The 22,196-nt window shown below is 40.1% G+C and overlaps 1 protein-coding gene across 2 annotated transcripts in view; it reads left to right on the forward strand.

The window, feature by feature from the left end:
• The window catches only part of LOC117961668 (A-kinase anchor protein 7-like), a 45,767-nt gene that overhangs the window by 18,701 nt on the left and 4,870 nt on the right, over nt 1–22,196 (forward strand). Inside the window, exon 10 of one of the 2 annotated variants that reach the window (XM_034900502.1) lies at nt 21,640–21,669. The exons of the other annotated variant lie outside the window; for it this stretch is intronic. Coding sequence (XP_034756393.1) covers nt 21,640–21,669 — 30 coding nt within the window. The remainder of the gene's footprint in view (nt 1–21,639; nt 21,670–22,196) is intronic. 2 annotated transcript variants of the gene reach the window in all.

Consider the following 22,196-nt stretch of genomic DNA (forward strand, 5'->3'; position numbering starts at 1 on the left):
ATATATATATATATATGTATATGTTTCTCTGACTAAGCTCCTTCACTTGTTTTTAACAATAATTGATTAAAAGAGCTAGGGAGAGAGAGGGGGAGTGCTGCTCACACAATGACGGCTGACTCATAATGAATGGGTCCAGCAGGCTCCATCTCACACGCTATTATTCTACGAATTGAAGTTGCATTCAATAACTCCTTCTATATTTTTCGCCTTAGCGGCCGCAATATCAGGGGCTTACCAGCGGAAACACTGGCTTCCGCTGGTGTTTCCACTGGCTGCCGTGCAATGTGAGAAACTCTGAGTGCTGAGCCAGGCAGACACAACACTTTTCATCAGACTCACCCTGGGTCGGGTTAATTAAGTCTACTGCTAACCTACAACACCAATAACATTACTGCCGCCAAGATACCAACTGTGACTCAAATCTATACTCTTAATCTCTAAATCTTAACCACCAAGCCGCTAAACCTGAATGGAAATGAACCCCTCTGCTGAAGGGTTAAATTCGTTAACGATCATATGACACGAGACAACACCGTCAAATTAATCTCCTCATTACCTCGGTTCTCTCTCTCTCTCTCTCTCTCTCTCTCTCTCTCTCTCTCTCTCTCTCTCTCTCTCTCTCTCTGGGGGTTCATTAATGCAGATATGTGCTGATTAGCTCCCATAAAGGGCTTGGTGGGTAGCGATCTGCCATTAGTCCATGAGGCTAATGTTTGATTACTCTATTACACAATTTTGAATCTGCAACGTTCTCTGTCAGGTAAATGTAGAAGTACAATGTCTTCCTCTGATGTAGACGTAGCCTACACTGTAAGTCAGGAGTAGGCTCTACAGTGGAGTTGCATATCAAGTGTTTTGGGTCCTTCTGTAAATCCTTTTGGGGTGTAATTTGGTTTTGAAAAATTCTACAAGCAGCAATACCACGGGCCACTTAATTGACCCGATTCCAGACAGGCACATTTTCAGCAAATACTGTACTAGTGTAACTAAATCATTGCCGAATAAATGAAGTCTTTGAGGTGTTACATGGGACACGCAGAGACACGCAGGTGTAGTGGCCACAGTGTCAGAGCATTGCTTTGCTGACACATGAAGCAGAAAAGAAATCCACTGTGTATGGAGAGCTGAGGCAAGGTGAAAAAAACACCAGCAGGATAGACATTCTAGACCTAGATGTATTTATAACTGACCTAATAATTGCAACACTGACAACATAAATTAAAACTGGCAATACTGTTTTTTTCAACATGTACTGCACAAGTTACCTTCCATAGATGTTGACTGACTACGTCAACACAATAGCACAGAAAACACAATAGCAGGGACCACTTCCAGAGCATGCAGTTTTTAGATTGGCTGCATGAAATGTAGGGAAGCACATTAGTCAAGCTCAAAAACCTATAGTTCAAGAATGGAGCTTTAAATTAATTAAAATAGTATAATGACATTATGATTTATTAAATTGCATTAATTACAGCAGAGAAAGTAACATCTCTTGGTTAGTTATTGCCGGGTTTATCCTCCTCTACTTCACACTGAGGTTCAGTGTGCTTTTTCCGGTGGTGCACCGTGTCTGATTATGTGTGTATGTGTTAATCCCATAATCCACAGAACAACATAATCCATAACAGAGCCTGTGATACATAAACCAACAGGCTGTCTGTGGGATGGGGGAGGGGGTCAGAATATATATAGACAGTGAGAAAAGAAAGTGTAAAAAAAAAAAAAAGGGAATTTTTGGGGGGATATACTGTGTGTTATCTTCTCATTAAAGTTATGTTCCCTAAAACTTCAATACTGCCAGATTTGGCGACACCCGTGGTTACCGTGGTAACAGCGGGTGTGGTTTAATACTATGGGTCTCAGAGTTCTGGGGTCAGCAAACACTCCTCAAGCACAAAACCAAATCATGCTTTAACAAAAACTCTGATGTGAGAAGCAAAAAAATGAGGTTAAAATCAATAAAAATGTAATAATCCTGGATTACATGTCGCATCGTTTTTCTGGGACTCCCTAGTGTGTAGAAAGGTCATTTTGACCCGGTGCTGAAATTGCGGAATCCGCCACTAACAATGAAAGCTACTTGAGACGCAACTACAGAATGGAAATACTTTAAGTGGCTGTTTCTGAAGAAATTACAATGCAGACCATACGTACTATCAAAAACAGGGTGTCATTTCACGAAAATCGTAAATATGAAATAACGGATTTTTTTGCCATTTGAGGGCATCGGAAACAAACAGAACACAACACTCACTTATCACCTTTTTAAGTTAATATGATGAATTTATTAAACGGTTTCATTCATTTGGAGTTGTGTTTCTGGCCACTTGGCAAGTAAAAGTCGAATATTCACTCACTCTTACCAACTCACAAATATTTGTTTCTTTAGCTGCTGAATGCTCAACTGTTTTCACCAGCTAGTTGCTAACTTTGTCTGCTGTTTGATGCTGAGCAGGTAATGTACAGTTTAGAGGTTTGTCACTGAAAACAGCTGCTTGCTTCATGTGAGTGGTTAGTTGCGGCCCAGGCACCTAAACATTGATATACAGTATATATTTGTAAAGCAATACTGTGGTTGTGATTTAGGATTACCACTGTTGTGACATGTTCTCCTTCCTGCTTTCATATCTCTTTTCCCCTCTCCTCCATTCTATATACCAAACAAAGAAATAGTGTGATATTTTGTGTTGCCACTTCTGTTGAGACAGGGGCACGAGAATGTACACTACCGGTCAAAAGCTTGGGGTCACTTAGAAATTTCCATTGCACTCTATTGTAGACAGAATACCAGCTCAGATCAGTTGCATTGTTTTGTTTTTAACCAGGGCAGCAGTTTGCAGATTACATCATGGGCTTACATAATTGCAGAAGGGTTCTCCAATGAGCCTTTGGAACATTGGATGAATGATTGTTGATAATGGGCAATATATAGATATTGCATTAAAGACCAGCCACCCACTCAGATCAGCTGGTGTTCTATATACACGTATAATGGAGGGGTACGGAAGTTTGTAAGTGACCCCAAACCTTTCACCGGTAGTGTATAACTCGGTACAAAAACGCACTCTTGAGTCCCTTTTTTCACACACTGCTCTGTCTGATGTTAGTGCAAGCATAAGAATTTAGGTATTTGAAAAAATAATAAAGAAGTGTCTTTGTGAGATAGATAAAAGATCTGTGTTACGGTGAAAAATCTCCTCATCACTCATCATGCCACTTTAGAAAGGTACTTCAGGGAAAGTGAGTAGTGTGAGTATGTTTAAAATCTTTTGTTATTTGTGAAAAGCCAGTTTGCAGCAAGTGAGTAGTTAAACGGCCCAAAGGGAGAAAAAAATGTGGAGAGAAAATGTGGGGACTTTGTGCTCTTTCATACACAAAAATAGGTCGGAGTGACATTTCCAGTTGATCTGTAAAGTGGAGATACTACTCTTTTAGTAGACTGGCGAAGCTCCTATCGTGGCCTTTTGGTATTTACAGTATCACCCACAGCTTTCAAATGCATAATATACCGGCATAAATATATGCCCACAGAAGCCTACAGACGCAAACAGCACTCCAACCGCAAGGTAGTTTGGTGCTCTGTGACCTTTTTGTTATTTTATCGAGGAAAAAGTCACTCACTTCTGTACAGATTGTGCTGCTGACCTTTTCCTACAAAACAAGTCTTTGGCAGTGCTTGCTTTCCAGTCGCCAGCCACGAGGGCAAAATGACGCAATTTGCTTATTTGCATGCAAGTGGGCTAACTCTGTCTCTATGGAGGAGAATTAAAACACTAATATTGAGAGGTTCCGGCTGTTGAACAGCTTTTCGGGATTATTGAGGCCTTCAATATAAAAAAAACATGTCTAGTTGGAGATAATTGGATTTGTTCAGAGAAAATAACACTTACAACAAGAATATTTGCTTTGCTTTTACAATTGGAAGAAGCATGGCAGGGGTGAAAATTAGATTAAATTGACCAAATTAATTGGATTAATATAAATCTTTTTTTTTTATTAGTACAATTTCTCTACCCTTTTATATTAACACCAGCATTTTCTGAGCTTTGATTGTTACCTGTGAGCTGTGACCTCTTTTACTGCAAACAGCAGTAATCAAAGTGCTTTTTTTTCAGAAAGAAGTGCAACTTCTACGGTGTGCATTGGAAACGAAAAAATGGTAAAAAGCCGTCCCTCATGAAAAGATTGGCACGGGCTCTGTTTCTAATCATAATTGGATAGAATAGACTCTAAAACTCCCTCATCCCTCTTTATTTCCCACCCTCTTTTCTCATATTCACTATAGTAAGGGCACTGAATAAGGCCTGTGTTGTAATATTGCATCTATCCATCGCATACCACTGAGGCACTGCCAAAGTTAGTTTGATGGTAGCAGCATTGCATATCAGCACAGGCTGGAGCCTGAAGTAATTTCTCAAAAACACTACAGCATAATTTTACAATTGAAGAAAGTTCTCTTTGAGGGGAAGAGATCTATTCTTTGATAGAAATTAAAAATGTGCATTGCAAAAACAAGAACGGTCACTGGGGGCATTAGCTGGCCTAATGCTTAGGTTGCATTCACGTCATATCACTTAGTGTGTGATTACGAGCAACCGAGTTGAAGAAAAACTGACGTGAAGGTTGTAATTTAGACTTAGTGGAAAGAACCAAAGTGTCAACAGACGGTTAGAAAATAACTGAAACGCCTTGGCATGTACATCTACTACAGTAATACAATTAATTGAGCTCATATCAAAGAAACGTCACACAGTTTGATTAACTTTACTGGTTAAGAAAACGCTCCAAATACATAACACTGAAAAACCTACTATTACGCTAAAGACACACGCTATTTAAATTAAGCAATTATAAGCATTATTATTAGCAGTGGAGGTAACCACACATGAGCAATGCCAAGTCGGAATAGTGTTCTCCTGTCTTTCCCATTCTGACGACATTGTGTGAATGCTGCATTACCTTCAGACTTTGACTGCGTTGGGCAAGTTGAATCACATTATACTGCAGTCGGATTGCACAATATAGGCCCAATAACGGCCCGCCAGGTTTGACATTCGCCCGTTTTATCTCATGTTGTGTGTCATAGTGGATGACAACTGCCAAAGAATCTAAGTACGCAAAGACAACAACGTCATTTAGTCTTAATCCCGGCATTACACAGAGAACCTGGCTAAAGCAGCTTCCAACAGCATGTGTAGGTTTGTAAATATTGGTAAAGCAAAAGCAGAAATGCCTGTGCATAGGAGGATTTTGTCTTATCTCATGTTGGTGATCTAAATCTGTATTGAGTGCATCTAACAATAAACACCTCACAACTTGGTGCTCGCAATAGTGGACGTTAAGAGGATATAAGAAGATCTGGGGTGAGATAAAGAAGATAGAACGGACAGAAGGGAAAAGGCTAAAGAAGGGGAAAATAAATCAACAGAGTGACTGAGCAGATAGGAGGATAGAAGGACAAGTGAGAGGGATCAAGGGGAATAGAGTGGGGAATAGAGTAAGGAATAAGTGAGATTAAACGAGCATAATGAATGAATACGGGAAGGGAAAGAGAGGAAGGAGAGGAGAATTGGCGAGCAGGAGCAGTAGAATCACACAGATCTGAGACCAGCAGATAGGATTGGCTAGACAAACGAGTCTGAGTGAACGTGACATTAAACTGATGAAGGAATTGAACCTTGATATTAAAGACAGGGTGAAAGAGGCAGACATGGGTCAAACAGAGAAGATATCAGGCGGCGTGATGAAAAAGAGGAAGAATAGTACAGCGATAGACAGAGGAAGATTGGATTTTTAAGAAAGGGAAAATTGTCCCTTTCTCTATAGAATGTGATAAGAATAATCTGAAAGGTTTTTTTTCCTTCTGTTTCACTGTCTAACATTTAATTCTGGTGTTGATGATTTTTTGAATATTAATTTAGATGAAATGTCAAACATTTTAAAACAAATCCTAAATTGTCAATAGTTGACTCTTCTTCGATTCAAATTCAATTGGATGCTATGCAAATAAGGCAAACATCCTCAAGATGTGGTAGAAATACAAACCCACAGCAGCGAGCATAACTGGAAAAACCCACAGCCGTAAAATTGAGTATGAGAAGCTTTATCAACCTAAACATGAGCAAATAAAAATACCACAGAGCCGTGATATTCAACCCAGCAACTCACTGAATGGTTAGTTTGTGTGTGTGTGTGTGTGTGTGTGTGTGTGTGTGTGTGTGTGTGTGTGTGTGTGTGTGTGTGTGTGTGTGTGTGTGTGTGTGTGTGTGTGTGTGTGTGTGTGTGTGTGTGTGTGTGTGTGTGTGTGTGTGTGTGTGTGTGTGTGCTCGCTCGCAGGGCGTGTGATGCGTCAGTGCAGTAGTGTTGGAGTAGTAGAGCTTGTAGTCAGTGCGTGCTACATGTTGCGTCTGCATTTAAAGAAATAAACAGGCTTTTCATGGTACTTAAATGATACTTCCATAGTCTAACTAAAATAAGAATGGTGTTCTAGTTGCCCAAGTAATTTAATGCTAAACACTAGTAGCGATGTAGAACTCATTTGGCTTTGTGTTTAAATCTGGGCTGAAATGTGTGATGTATATAAATAATTTGTGTCCTTGCCACTTGGACCAGGTGTCCTATAATTTCATACCATGAAAAATGCTACTCCTCCTACTCTTGGCAACACCCAGAGAAGAGCAGTACCTTATATGGAATTCTGCCCCTCTTTGACAAATAATTATCATTTGCTCAAATCTGAGCCTCAGAAGCAGGAAAAAAAGATGGAAAAACCAAAGCCAAGCAGTTGTAATTACATTTGGAGTTTCCTATAGCTTCAACAAACACTTGTGGTTTATCATACTAGTAATCAGAATAACCTTCAGTGTGTGTATATGGTGATATACGCACCTAGGTTTGATTTGTGTCAGAGGGAATATTAAAATACATGACCAGGTATTAATACCAATACTAAATAAATATCGAAAGTAAACAAACTGCTGTACATGCAGTTCTGTGAAGCTAAAAGTGTTTGTCAATTGTTAATACCAATGCCATAGCTGGGGAAAAAAAGTCTAGTTGAAATGCTTAAATGGCAGGCATGTCACACACAGTCTAAATATTATTTATATAACGCATACACACACGCACACTGCTTATTTTTGTGCTTGCACATCATGGCGTGCGCATATATGTACATGCAAGTATTTCGATAAACGGCAAGCCAAATCCCCCGAGCTGACAGAAGCCGTTATCTGCAGCATGCAGTTGTCTCATTCTTGTTGTGTGCATACCATGTCTTATGACTCAAGTACTGTGTGTCGACCTTCAGCTAAACCAAGTCAACAATGTTGCACTGTTTTCTTCAGCCGTCTCCCTTTATCTTTCCCTCTCTCGCTCTCTGCATTGCAAAGCCTTTTATGAAAGTGTGCTGAATGTGACCTCTAAACGTGCTCACCAACTTGGACGTTATACATTCCTAATGTGTTAATTAGTCCCCATGCGGTTTTATAGTTGAACTTGCATGAGAGAAATGTGCATGAGAGACTTCCGTACACATGTGGTAACAGTATTAGTGACCATCAATAGCAATTTTGCCAAACATTTAGACAATTTATTTGTGGGGCCTGTGTGTCAGGGGCGTTGGCCTGGGGGGGGGGACTGAGTACCCAGGGCTCCTCCTACTACTCCTGTGAGGAGGGCTACTCCTGTGAGGAGGGCCCAAAATATGCTAGAATGAGGATCTGGGGTGGGTCCCATAGAAAATGCCTTTCCACAGGGCCCAGAATGTTGGACTACGCCCCTGTTTGTGTGTATATAAAGAGGCAGCTGTGAGCTAAATGCTACTGTTGGAGACAGGCCTCTACTGTGTGCTCACACAGCTGAGCTCAATGCACGATTCACCACAATGTACGTGACGTGCTTTTTTTTTTTTTTTTTTTTTGCTTTAACATCTCCTTCACTCTTCACACTCACGTACCCTTATCCGCCGTTTGTAATCCTCAGTTAGCCCCGGAGAGTAGATTATGTGTTTTTTAATCGGGCCTCTCAGAGGGTGGTGCACACAGCTAAAACAAAAAGCATCCCTGGAACTGCTGGAGATCTATTGTTTTATTTATAGGCAGAGTTGCTGGAGGTGGGTGTGGTGGAAGGTCAGTGTCTCTCATCAGCTTTTTACCTGCATCCTAATCACACAATGAAACAAAATATGTGTCCTGTATATAATTTATAAATAATATGACGTATAACATAGCATTTAGTTGGATGTTGTTTTTCTTCATTGTTCACAGTTGTTCCACCATTTGCTCACATTGGGATTATAGCCTGGACCAATAGAATGTTTGAGTATTAAGACTCTAACAATGATATATTTTTATGTTACTGCTTGTGTAAAGAAAATTACACAACTCATAACATAAACCTATTTGTTAAGGTTCCTTGAATTATCTTTTATTTTTATTTTTTTCTCAACAGTTATTTTATGACCAAGAAATAACTGGACACCATGTTCCAGTCGAAAAATAATGATTTCACTGTTTCAAAACAAATCTTTGGGGCATTTCTGTGCTACATTTATCAACTGACACGTATGCTGATGCTGATATACTGTATATCAGCAATGAGCTAATAGCTAACTGGCATCATTCTATATCTATAGATATCTATCTATCTATCTATCTATCTATGTATCTATGTATGTATCTATCTATCTATGTTGTGTGTGGGGCTAGAATGTGAAGCTGGGCAATAATAAGGTTATTTTTCTCAGTTTCATGTACCTAAGTAACTTTTATTAAATAAATTGTCGCTATACTCCTTGTTTCTTTTGTTAATCACTGAAACAACAGGAGGGTTAAGTGAGATCTGGGGAGTCATTTCTTTTAAGCACCACAAGATACATCACATCAAAATAGCGCAGTTACTCCGATTATGCAAATAAAGCAATACTGCCAGCATGGTGCAGTGTGATTAAGCATAATTTGAGGTAATGTATGAAAGTGAGAAAAACTGCTGATGACCTGTCAGATCTGGGGTGTGTATGGCTAGACTGGGTAAACCCCATTGTTTACATGTTACATTTAACATAGTGGCCACCAAAGCGCAGCAACCCGTTGATGCCGCTGTCGCTTCTACGTCACCCGCAACCTTGGTCTGATTGGTTGAAGGATTATCCAACTGCGTACAGAGTGATTTGAACTATGGCTGTTGGTCACACCTTTTTATGCAGAGAAATTACAGAGCACACTCCCCGTCCACTCTCAAATCTATTGAGCTTGCAATGCTCAATAGATGCAATATGGCTGCAATAAACCCCCGAATTATTCAGTTAATCCGTAACACAGTGTCATCTCTATTTTAACAAAGTGGGATGAGACTTTTTTTGAAAGGTGGTGTTATTGGACCAATCAATTAAGCAGTTATAAAGTGTTGCCGAAGCATTTTCTGTCAATCGACAAATCGTTTCAGCATTAAGAATAACCTCTACAGGTACTGCATATTGAAATTTGTAAGTTTTAATGCTCCAGCAGCAAGCTAAGAAGTCAGAAAAATCCCACGCACATGGTGAGAAGAGTATTTTCCCTTATTCAAGTGAGTAAAAAGAAAACCAGAACTCATTCAAGGCAGGCAGAACTAAAGAAATAGTCTGATTTAAATACTACACTGGAGTCTGTTATTCAGTAAATTTGCAGCATTTCTTAAATGGCTGCAGCATACAAGATAATATGAAATGTACTGAATCTAAATAGGAAACTGCTGACAGTGAGTCTCCGTAGTCCCTTCGCCCTGGCCTTGGGATATTCATCTTCACTCCTGGGCATCATCTAACTGAAATCCATACTTAACCATGAAATTGACCTATTTTTACATGGTCTTTTTCTTTGGGAATTTTTGGCCACCACTTACAGGTCTCATAAATAACAGATTCATGCAGGAGCAGGCAGCAGCTGCCGGCTTTTCCACAACCATTATTTAAGCTCCGCTGACGAGGGGGGTGGAGCCTGCCCCCCCCCCCCACACACACACACACACACACACACACACGCAACACACACAGTAGTGTTTGCTGACTCCTTGTATATAGCCTTCCATTTTCCTCATCCACACACTGCCATACTCAAAAGCATGCTCACTCCGCCTTGGATGTGCAGTTACTGAAGCTTGCTCACACAACACAGCCCTCCCACTCTGTCCCTTTCAGGCACACGCACAATTTCTATCTTATACATACCCCTCCTCCGCTTTCCCCACTTCAACCACATGAAAAAATACACTCTTTTTGTTTTATCCTGCACACACACTCCAGTTCTCCAATTTTCTCTCTCTCTCTCTCTCTCTTTCTCTCTCTCTCTCTGACACACACACCCCTCCTCCCTGTGTCAGTGCAAAGTAGAGCGAGATCAAGGAGCCACTCGTTCATTTTTTTCCCCCTTGTCTGGTGACTTGCTCGGTCTTCTTTGGGCTGCACGGAGGGGAAGGGAGGGTGGTTTTTTTTTTTGTTCCCTCCATCCTCACCGGGTCCGTTTGCCCTTTGAGGGAGAAAGAAAGACACAGAAAGGGAGATAAAGAGTGGGAGAGACAGCGGGTGGAAGCAGGACTCTCGCTACATTAATCTGCCTTACAGCAAGGGAGAGAAGAAAAAGAGGGGCAACAGCGGGGAGAGGGGAGCGGGAGGAGAGGGAAGGAGGCGCCATGGGTCAACTGTGCTGCTTCCCGTTCTCCCAAGCGGAGGAGAAAATCAGTAAGTGTCTTCAGCTCCTGTCTCCATGCGTAGGTGTGCATTGTTGGAGAAACCAGCTGGATTGATGTACTCAGTGGTGCTGTCTGTGGAGAAGGATCGCATGCATGTCGTGTGGCAATATACTGTACACTGTTTGAGTCTCCTTGTGTCAGCTGCCTGTGTGTGCACACAGCTAGATCCATGATTGTCTGTGACCTACAGATGGACAAGGAGTGTTCGCGTGAGAGAGCGCGACCATGCAATTCCCTTTTGTGTGCAGTCTAGTGTTGTCTCTCAATATGTAGACCAATGGTCATGTTCCAGCTGTGTAATTGTTCTTTCAGTGCTGAGTGTCTGGCTAATGATTCCCGAGCTTCTGCAACAAGATAAATCAGTTGCCGTGTTAAGAGACCTTATTTAAAGTATGTTCTTAAACCTTATACTAAAAAGCCCCCAGGCAACAAAAACTCAAGGTGCTATTTGGAGTTTTCCTCGAAAACAAATGTGTGGACATTCAGTGTTTCTTTCCAACAACACTATGTGTCCTTGAGGTCTGACAAACTGTAAAATGTTTTGTCATTAAACACTTGTAAAGCCAATTTTCAAAATAAGTTAAGCCATTTATCAAGTTTGCTAGCTGTTGTTGTTCTCTGCCTTTATTGATGCATTGCTATGCTTCTCCGCGTGTTACTGTCACAGAACGTCGAATTAGCTGAGTAGCGTTAAACTGGCAGGTTGTGAATTGCACGTACACGCACACCCTTGATTTTTTGATGCAAACAGGGATTGGCTCATAAAGACATTACGCTATACCGCTACTATTGGTCGAGAACTTCCCAGGGGACCTTTTAAATCAGTGGCCTTTTAAAACCCTTATGTTGTCCTCGGGTCAAATTTGACCCATTTTAATTTTTTTCATCACAAAAAATGGGCCTTCGAAATAAGCTGAAAATGTCAACATTAGAAATATCAAATAACTTTGGAAAAAACATAGAGAAAGCACCCACAACATTGAAAAAGTGACAAAAAATGTCAGAAAAAGCGCCAATAGCGTTGACACAAAAACAACTTTTTTTCATGGTTGACGGGAAGACAACACAAGGGTTAAAGAAAGCAATGATTAATGGGCAATGTGCAAAACTACAAACTTGAAAGCAACTTTCTGGTTTTGGTTTTGAGCATGTTATGCAGTCTTATCCTTAGTCTGATTAACAGTATGATAAAGTAGTAATTTCTTTGTTTGTGTATGTTTGGAGAACTACTTTCTTTAATGGTTCTCGCTGTGTTGCTCCAGTGTTAACACTAAATGAGCTGAAAGCTACAGGATTTTTTTTAAGATAAATAATCAGCATTCAATAATAATCTGACATGGTTGCGGTTCATTTCAAAAAGTTGAATGACTGGACGCAAGATGTCTCCTGCGTTCTCAGTCTGTGGTGAAAAGCTTCAAGCTTCAACATCCTATTAGACTATGACTGGCTTCCAAACTAGCCATGATGTCACAAAATCCTCTTCATACAAACATGTCTTAAACTCTGAAAATGCAGAGTATGCAATGAGAATAGGTCCTCGTTCAACAGATGAATGTGAAAACAGTCTTCTAGTCTCAAGCATAGTAAAGCTCAAACATCAAACAAGGGAAGAGACAATAATCAAAACACATTTTTGAGCGGAAGGGGACTTTAAAAGGACTTGTACACGGCTCCTCATGGCTTGCCACATTACTGTTCTTTGGTACGGGACCATGCGGCCCAGTTGAGCCAGATATTTCCACATCTCTACAACCACCACATTCTCTGGATGGGAATTGTTTGAGCACTGATGTAAATAACTGGCTGCTTCAGCTCACATAGTGGGCCCCAGAGGATCATTTTTGATGCAGCTTGTGGTTCGATTAAAGCTTTAAGCAGTCTTTTCTCTTTCACTGCTGTGCAGCTGTAAGTCGGGCTTCATTTGAGTTTTGGGGTAAATGTTTGGGTAAAGTTACTACTCGGATATTATTGTAAAAACAAGATTCATTTTATTTTCCTCCATGAGTAAGTTAGAACAATTTAACATTTTAATCACATTCATTACTAGTAAACCTGTCCTAGTATTAAAGTATTAGACTCACATGTTGACTGCTGCTGCTACAGGGTGGTATTAGCTTCAGTGAAATTGAAGGCCTAGGTTAAATGGGATAGAATTCAGTTTCCCCTGTAGTTTCTGAAGGGAAGTAAATTGGATTAGCTGTGTGTTTGTGTGTGTGTGTCCCAGTTTTCATTCTAGTGCAAGGAATAGCTCTTGTCAGATACCTAAACCAATGAGAATTTATCAAACAACCTATTTGTTTTTTTCTAATCATTTTCCTATTAAAGGTTTTTAAAAAATCAAGTTTCTTCATAGTGACACTGTTGCTATCCCGTTGGTTGGATTATTGATTAACAGTGAGACTAGGTAATAAAATGATCCAATGAGTGGTGGCCTACACAGTGCATGCTATAAATAAGATCTTGATAAGGCTGATGAGCCTGTCATAGACGCAGACTTTGACACTGGCTGTGTGTTTGTGTGTGCGGGCGGCTGTGTGGCTCTTTAGAAGCACTATACTGGTAAAGAGAGAAATATAAAACCGGGCTACACCTTACTGTGTGCACTCTTCCTGCTTCTCTTCATCCCTCCTGTGGTTTCCCCCATGTGTCTATTTCGCTCTCTCAATTTCAGTTTGCTTAATTGGCATGAATTGGCAAAATCATATACATCTGTGTTGCCAAAGCAAACAAATAGTAAATACATCTGATATGATGATAAAAGTAAAACGGATAATTATGATAAAACTGCATATAATAAACATACTGTCTCTCAAAAGGTATGTTCAAATAACAATAACATAATATTATATATATATAATATTTACAATTATCTACTTGTTTTGCCTTATATTGTGGCAGAAGAAGACATATTTAGCCACGCTATACTTTTATCTTCCCCTAATAAACAAGGAAGCTTTTTGCCCTCAGTGTAGGCCGTGAAGCCTGGTCAAATTTTAGGAAATATTTGGTTCCTAAGTTTTCATATTTGGGACATGTCCATAAAAAAATGAAATTCCGATGTCCGGTTGGCAGTGTATACAGTCACGTTCCTCTCTTGCCCTCCACAATTTTAAATGTCGACCTCTTTCAATATCCAGCTCATGGTCACTGACTCTGTACTCTGTGAAAATGTGTTTTTCTTCAGGATTTTTTTTGTTTTGAGATACTCGGCCAAATGGATATCTCTGTTTTCTCTCTCTCTCTCTCTGCCTCTCACCGCTTGCAGCTGCATTGCTATAAACAGTCGAGCCACTGTGCCCTACTTCTCATTTGAGAGAGATGGAGGGAGAAGGGGGAAAGAGCGATGCAGGGAATGAAGACTAATGAGGCAAAAATGAAGGAATGGGCTCTAAAAGAAATGCTAATATTTAGATAAAAGCAGAGACAGGAGGAAGACACAGGAGGCAGACAAAGAGGAGTGTGTGTGGTAGGTCAGCTATACCCCCGTGATGTGGAGACGGTCATTCTCGTGAGCACAGCAAGATGTGTGTCTGTGTCCGTCTGTGTGTGTGACTTCAACCATAACCAATAGGACAAGGTGTCACAGTGGTGTTAGCAGTCACTGTGGGTGAAAGGCACACTCAAGCACACTACCTGTAAAAAGTACTTGCACTCACGCACAAATAAATACCCACATAACAATATAATTTATCTTTCCAGCTCAAGAAAATCTGGGTGAAAGACAGTCTGTCACGCATTAAAAAAATATTATTCGGATTATTAATTCCATCCATTTAAAATGATCTCCGTCACTGTCACAGTTAGTTTGTATTATCCACTTAAGTGACAAACTAGTTGCAGATGACAGATTTAGTGATTGGTGTTTTGAAAAGTGCTGACAAATCTGAGAAGGTGTTAGTGTGGCAGTGTGTGTTGTGCCAAACAAATCTGCTTCTCACGTATGGCTGCAGCTATCTGTTATTTTCATTATTAATGAATCTGTCGGATTAATTGTTTAGTCTATAAAATGTCCAAAAAAGTGAAAAATGTCTATCACGAGTTCTGAAATCCAAGGTAACGTCTGTAGATATTTTCTCTTGTCCAACCAGCAGTCAGATTTTATATAGAAAGCATAATAGCAACAAATCTTCACATATATAAGGAGCTGAAACCAGAGAATTTCTTGATTGATTAAACAGCTGTAATAATTAAGCTCTTAAAAAAAAAAGCTGCTGATGATTTTCTTTTGAGTCACTGTTCCTAGAAGAATTGTTTTAGCCCTTTCCCCTAACAGAATTTATTCAGAAAGAGCTTCATAAATGACCATGGGGGTTTAATCTGCATTAACACTTAATTGATTTGTGCCAGGTTGAATTGAAACATGTTGAGCACCTTTTGAGATTGTGTGCCAACTATCAGGATAATAAAGTGTCATATGGGACTTAACACATTATAATTATGCTGTGACATTGTTAAGCTGCATAAACAGTCCAGTCAACAAATTGTGCTGATGTGTCTTGTCCCTCCCTCACTGTTCATCTCCTTATATTACTACCTAAGTCAGTACAATCTCAGTTGACTGAACAGATTTGAAACATTTTGGTTGGAATGAGTAATATTAGTCATTTGTGCTAATGCACAGTGTACCCTGCTGTTTTTTTTTTTTTTTTTTTTTTAAATATGCATGCAGTTCTTTCGTAGCAATGGTTTTCATTCTCACTCTTATCACAATACCTTTTGCCCTTCTTATGACAGTTAGATAAAGAACCCTCACAGAGGGACACAGCTCGCGTGGAATACAAAAATGAAGGGCGGCTCAGCCTCTGGTTGGCCAACAGGAGCTGTTTACCTGCATTACAGTACAGTGTGTAGCAACAGAACAGACATCAGCCAGGAGCCGTTTTTGTTCGTTTGGCTGGCAAGGTTTGCGTGATCGCGGTATCACAAAATATATACAGTTTCAAAATTCAGCTACATGGCTCACAAATACACACAGAGAAGAGTAAGGGAGAGTGAAGACACTAGAGTCCACACGGAAGGAAGAGAGGGAGAAAGATGATAAGAGTACGTGGAGGAGGAGGAGGAGGAGGTAGAGGTAGAGGTAGAGACGAGGTGGGAACAGAACGAGTGAAGGAGATTCATGCAGCACTGCTTTAATTCATCCTTTTTTTTCTCCCATTCAGTCCTCTGTGCTGAGGTTTCTTCTCTCAGTAAAGTGACTCTCTGTGTTCCTTTTCTCACCATGCAGTCTTTAAATATATAAAACATACTGGAATGTTCAGATTCTTTGTCCGTGCTCTAAAATTCCAGGAGGTCTGTGTGTGTTTGTATAAGTGTGAGTGTCACAGTCAGCTAGAGCTCAGTGAGCGGGGTCAGAGAGCAGCCAAACTTGAACATTGACTGCTTTCCCCACAAGGACCTGACACGGATGAGGGCAGGCACAGCTGGGCTTAAATTACGGCCCACATGCATGATGCTTGGCCAAGGGGAACAAGACACTGAGATCTCGTTATGCGAAGACAAATGGAAACGGCTCTGTGTCTGCTTTTCCAAGGTCCAATCAATGAGCGACCTCTTTATTGCTTCGTCTCCACACTAGTTGATGGTGCCAAAGTCTCATAGATTACAGTCAGTGCTGACCAGACACTGTTCAAGCTAGACAGGCTTTTGAATGAGCCAGCGCTCTTTATAAAGATATACAGCACACATTAAAGCTACAGTAGGTAGCAGTTAAAAAAAGAAAAAAGAAAGGGCGTATATACAGGGGTGATGCTAGGAGGGAGAGGCATGTGATTCCTTGTGCTGCTTTGATTTTCTGAAATGATTAAGATATGAAAACCCACCGTGCCCTATACAGAAACACTATTTCACATGTAGTCACAGTGGGGCTTTACTGAGCTGATAGAGCCAAGTCATGCCTTGTTACGCTTTTGTAATTTATCTAACAGACTAGGTTGTGATGCTTTGTTCTGTGTCACCAGAGGAGAGAAGCGAAAGATGTCAAATCAACGCTCAGGTTTTCAGCCTATTGTCCTTTCACAGTAGGAAGGTCGAGCCAGTTTGATCCAGGGTCAAGCAGCGTTCACAGGCAACACATCTGCCAAATAACTAAATGTTATCATGTGGCACGGCTGTTTTCTTTAATTGAAAATAGCAAGGCTGAAACTATTAAATATTTTAGCCTTTTAGCTGCATGGCTCTATGAATGGCAGTGTTGGCCGATCAGTCCCCCACCTTGGGCCAGATTGGATTATCTCAGCATCTATTAGATGACATTTTGTACAGACATTCTTATTTAAACTCAATAAACTTTGGCAAACCCCGACGTCCTCCAAAGCACCTCCATCAGGCGGTCGGCAATGTAAAATGTCTTGATAATCTCATTATTGGATTACACATTAATACACATGATGCACAAATTCAGGTTCTCCTCAGGATGGATTGTAATCCCTATGGTGATCCTCCATCTTTTCATTGAGCACCACCATCAAGACAAACAGGACCACATTTTTGCCATCAGCCTCAGCTACATTTTATGTTTTGTGCTAATTAGCAAGTGTTAGCGAGCTGACACACTCAACATATGTAACACATTTTTACAAAAATAATTTCCACCTAATAAAGATTAAAGATATGTTGTACTTTTGTACATCAGTCAAGGATTAATGTCTCATAGAAGGTGTAACCGTACCGCGACTGCTTTAGCCTTGCCAATATAAATCTGTATGCGTGGAGTTTTGAAAAATTAAATGACGCTTTCAACGTGTGTCTGTGTGTGTGTGTCTGCACGTGCATGTGAGTGGACAGATAGGCTTTCTCAGGTACCGAAATTTGGCATTGATTGATTTAATGTGCATTGGTCCTCGGTGGTGTTAAAAAAAAAAAAAAAAAATGTGCTACCCAACCCTATATGTCTTACTCTTTACATCCGGCATGTACTGTATCGGTATATATTTTCCCGAAATGATGTTGGTGCTGGTGATAAGTTGCATGTTAAGGACAGACATTTATTTTCATTTATTTACTGTTTCAACCAAAACAGTTTTTGGAACTCCCTTTACTCTGCTGAGTGTCTGTCAGTATCATATACAGGCACACTATTGGGTAGCACATCACCCTCTTACGCTTCCAAGTGATGACATTAATGAAGGTTTAAGGAGAGGCTGAGGCTGGGTGTGAAATAGCATGTGAGCGAAACAGAGCTTTCATTGGTCTCAGTGGAGGAATTTATCTGCCATGAAATCATCAATCAGTACACTGGTAGAGAGGAACAGACTCACTCACTTCGGGGGACCATAACCCTGGATCTCACTGGTAAAATGGGGAGATAGTCAGAAATGTCATTATTCGTTTCTCTGTTGTAGAAATAACAAATGCAGGCTTATTCGGCCACATTTTAGGACACTTTGAAAAAAGATGAGTTGAGTACAGAGCTGCAGAATTTTACAACTACTGTAGCCCTATAAGCTACTTTCCAGGATTACAGCTCAGGTTTATTGATCTGACTTTCTACTGTAGCTCTAGCTGAATCTTTCATCAACTGGATTAATCTCCATCATGTGTACTTGTAAACACATCAACATCCTGATGAGTTCAGCATTTGGGTGCAGTTGTTTGCATTTAAACAGCACATGAGCAAATGTGTCGTATAAATTCTTGTAACTACTGTAGTCTACCTGGCGTTCAGTGATTTACAAAACACATCTGTTTTCCTGATCTCCAAGAAGTTGATTTCTTTGGTAATGTAATGCTTATTCATAATAATCCATAAACAGCTTATCCTTACTAAGCCTGTAACCTGAATGTCAGTTGAACTAGGCTGCGGTCTGTATCTTGTTTGTGAGAAAGTCTGTGGTATTTCCCCAGGAAACCGCTCCACCATCAGGGCTAAACCCCCCCCCCCCCCCCCCCCCCCCCCCCCCCCCCCCCCCCCCCCCCCCCCCCCCCCCCCCCCCAACCCTGTCCTCGTCTTTTACTGCTTTTTCAAGGTCTGTTCTTCCTCATTTCTCCTCTCCATCAGGAGGTCTTTATGTTGTGCACATACGCCCTTCTCTTCTTCACGTCACATACTGTACTGTGGTCTTCCTCCTCCCCTTTCTCCCTCTTTTCTCCAGCTTCTACTCCTCTTCATCTGCCCATTTCTCTCGCTTATGCTTTTTTTTCTCATCAGTGGACTTGCTGCATTTAATTTCTGCCTAAACCGCTGCTTGAGGTTTCAGGAAATCCGTTCATTTAGAGTTAGAAGAAATGAGTCATAGCAGCAAATGATTAGGCTGGATGTAAATACAATCAGTTAAGCTGCTGTATCTAGTTATTTGTGATTCACATCTTTAATTTGATCAGTATGAGTCCCATGCTGCATGTAGATGTAAAGTGCTTGTATATGGGTAGCATCAACAGAGGAGCCACCGCAGCTGGAAACTGAATATAATAAACTGCTTTTTCTGTCATGGAAAGAACAAAGTATTGAAAGCGGCTGGATTAAACTTTTGGCCGTCTTCATCAGAATGTCAGATGCTATTCAACCAGGAAGTGGATACTATTAGTTATTTGAGGGAACAAGATAAATAAGTGTGCCTGGGAGTTTGAAGTAATGGTGTTAAAAGGTTCTTACATAACACAACATAAATCTTAGCAGAGCAGAGGTCAGAGCCAAGTAAAGCAAGGCAGAGTGGTGACGCTGGGAGTGAATTAAAAACACAGCAGACACAAAGTAGTTGTTACTTGACATTTTACAGACTCGCAGTCTGCTGACAGTACAGAGTCATAATCCCAAACACAGCATTAGTTCACCAACAGCCTTTTGACCTTTTCCCCCGTCGGAGTAACTACAAAACCTAGACACAAAGATGGAGGACTGTGAAAGCAACCAAGTGGAAGCCCTGAGCTAAATGCTAATATAATCATGCTCACAATGACAAAAGACATACTGAAGGAAAAGGGTTAGTAAAAGGGCTTTCACTTGATAAAATATGTAATATAAGTAGGGCTGATTAATAATTGATTGATAAATCAGCTTATTGTTTCAATATTATTTGAATAATAAGACTACGCCATGCTAGCAGCTCTTTAGGCTGTACTTAGACACCACAGTTCTTTAAGCTAAGTGCTAACCTCAGCACGCTAGCATGTTGACGTCTAGCAGTTATGTGTAACATGTTTACAGCCTTAGTTTAGCATGCTAACATTTGCTAATTGGCACTTAACAAAAAGCATTGATGCGAATGTCATTAAGTTATGCAGTCATTTAGTGATAAACCAATATTTGTTTGAAGACCAATTAAACATTTAACTTCATTCTCAACCATCCACTGGTTCCAGCTTTTTGCTGCTTTTCTCTGTTTAATATAAATTTATGTTAAATGTCTTTGGTTCTTGGAATCTTACTGAGACAAACAAGAAATTTAAAGACGCTGTGGTTTCTGAAAAGAAGTGTTTCTTTTTAGTATTTTATGATCTTTTATTGACCAAACAGCTAATTGATAAATCAAGGTAATTGTCGTCATATTAAACAATAAGAACATTTTCATTAGTTGCAGTCCTAGTTGAGATATTTCAGTCTGGACTGAAGTTGTTGACCAATCAACAGACTTAGGGTCATGACCCTAGCATGGCTTAACACTAAATAGAGTAATGAAAACACAACCTGGCATGCTGTTGCTGTTGGAAAGAAGACAGCATATTTAATCTGGACTAATCTCATTTTCACTAGAGGTTTATCCAGAATCTACTAATTGCCTTGGTTTGCACCATATTGGCTAGTAGGTTTAGTTTGGCTGTGTATGTATTAACCCACTGAATGAGACAGAGACTTGAATGTAATTAACTAAAACCTTTAAATCTCTTTTTGACAGTCACTGAAATTGTTTTTTGCTTTTCATTTTAAGTTAAATATACAGCTATTGCTTTTAGAGGGGGGGAAAGATAACAGCCCACTGAGTCGAAAGCGATATTCGAAAACAGGTCTTGAGTCACCCCAGTCAATAAATACGGGAAAGATAAGCCTGGAAGAGAGAGGCAGCAAGGCAAAGAAGGAAGACATTCAGATGTGGAGAAAGAGGCAACAAGGTGGAAGAAAAAGATGTGCTCACCTAAAGACCAGAGAATGTGAAACCTGTCTAAATATTTATGCAAGTCAATACAACCTCCTGTGTTGTTAAAAGTTGAAGTGCCTGTCGGGTTCTCATCCAATCACCATGACAACATTGCCAGCTAAAAAGTAGAGAGAGTGGTTAGGAAAAGTAAAGACAGAAAGAGGTAGATAGGAGGTTAGTGGTAGAGCCACCGAAATGGAGGGAGTATGAAAGATGAGAGAAAGAGAAGATACAGAAAAAGAGGAATATGAGAGCAAGAATGCAAGCTTCAAGAAACTGTGTGTGTGTGTGTGTGTGTGTGTGTGTGTGTGTGTGTGTGTGTGTGTGTGTGTGTGTGTGTGTGTGTGTGTGTGTGTGTGTGTGTGTGTGTGTGTGTGTGTGTGTGTGTGTGTGTGTGTGTGTGTGTGTGTGTGTGTGTGTGTGTGTGTGTGTGTGTGTGTGTGTGTGTGTGTGTGGTGCAGAGGGCAGCCATCATAAAGGTTTGTCAGATCATTATAGGCAGATAAAAAAAACTCATTATCACAAACACACACACCCCCTTTAAAAAGAATACATTTTTTTTTCTGCACTGCCTCATTTGAAACACATTCATGTTTGTATTTCTTCCACCTTTGGAATAAAAAGGTCTATATTTATTCAGAGAGCCCAGGAGGCAAAAGCTCATCGTTAAAAAATCACTGCTGTCGAAAGTATCTCCCTTGTGTTCGAAGACAAAAGAGGCTTTTATGCCCCTACTGCTTCCTGAGGTAGCAAAATTTACATATTTTATTTATTTATTTTTATTTGTACGTGTCTTCATTTAATTTTTTATTTGTATTTGTTTTTGTTGCAGATTTGAACCCACTCCATGCCAAACACTCAAGTATGTGTCCTTCCCTATATCCTAAGTCCTGGTTCATTTCAGATCTAATATACATCCAATTACAGACTGAAATTGCACAATGTAATGAAAATAAGGTAATGAAATCATCAAAGAATCCAATTCCTGATGATTATTGATCTGATTACTTTCAGCAACCTGTGGACCATCCTGATAATATTGATTACAAAAGTAATAATCTAAGTGATCACCAGGAGCATATGTCATTATTTTTTCCAGAGTTATCCAATCACATCTGGTGTGTTGCAAATTATCTAAACATTTTAGAATTTTTTTATAAACGACACTGGAAAATCACATGAACAATCACATGTCTATTAACTAAAACAGTGTCTGCCAGCATTTCTTTTCAGCTGATATATTTCTCATGTACAATTATTTCACCTCCCTCATCAGTTTAAATTCATTTACCCTAAATGAGCCAAGCTAAAGCGGAATCAGGACAGGAAGTGATTAGGAGACTGTCCATTAACCGTGCGGCCTGGTTTATGGCTTTGTGATAGCAAGCG

Source organism: Etheostoma cragini, chromosome 18 (genome assembly GCF_013103735.1).
Source record: "Etheostoma cragini isolate CJK2018 chromosome 18, CSU_Ecrag_1.0, whole genome shotgun sequence".
In the NCBI taxonomy this organism is placed as follows: Eukaryota; Metazoa; Chordata; class Actinopteri; order Perciformes; family Percidae; genus Etheostoma; species Etheostoma cragini.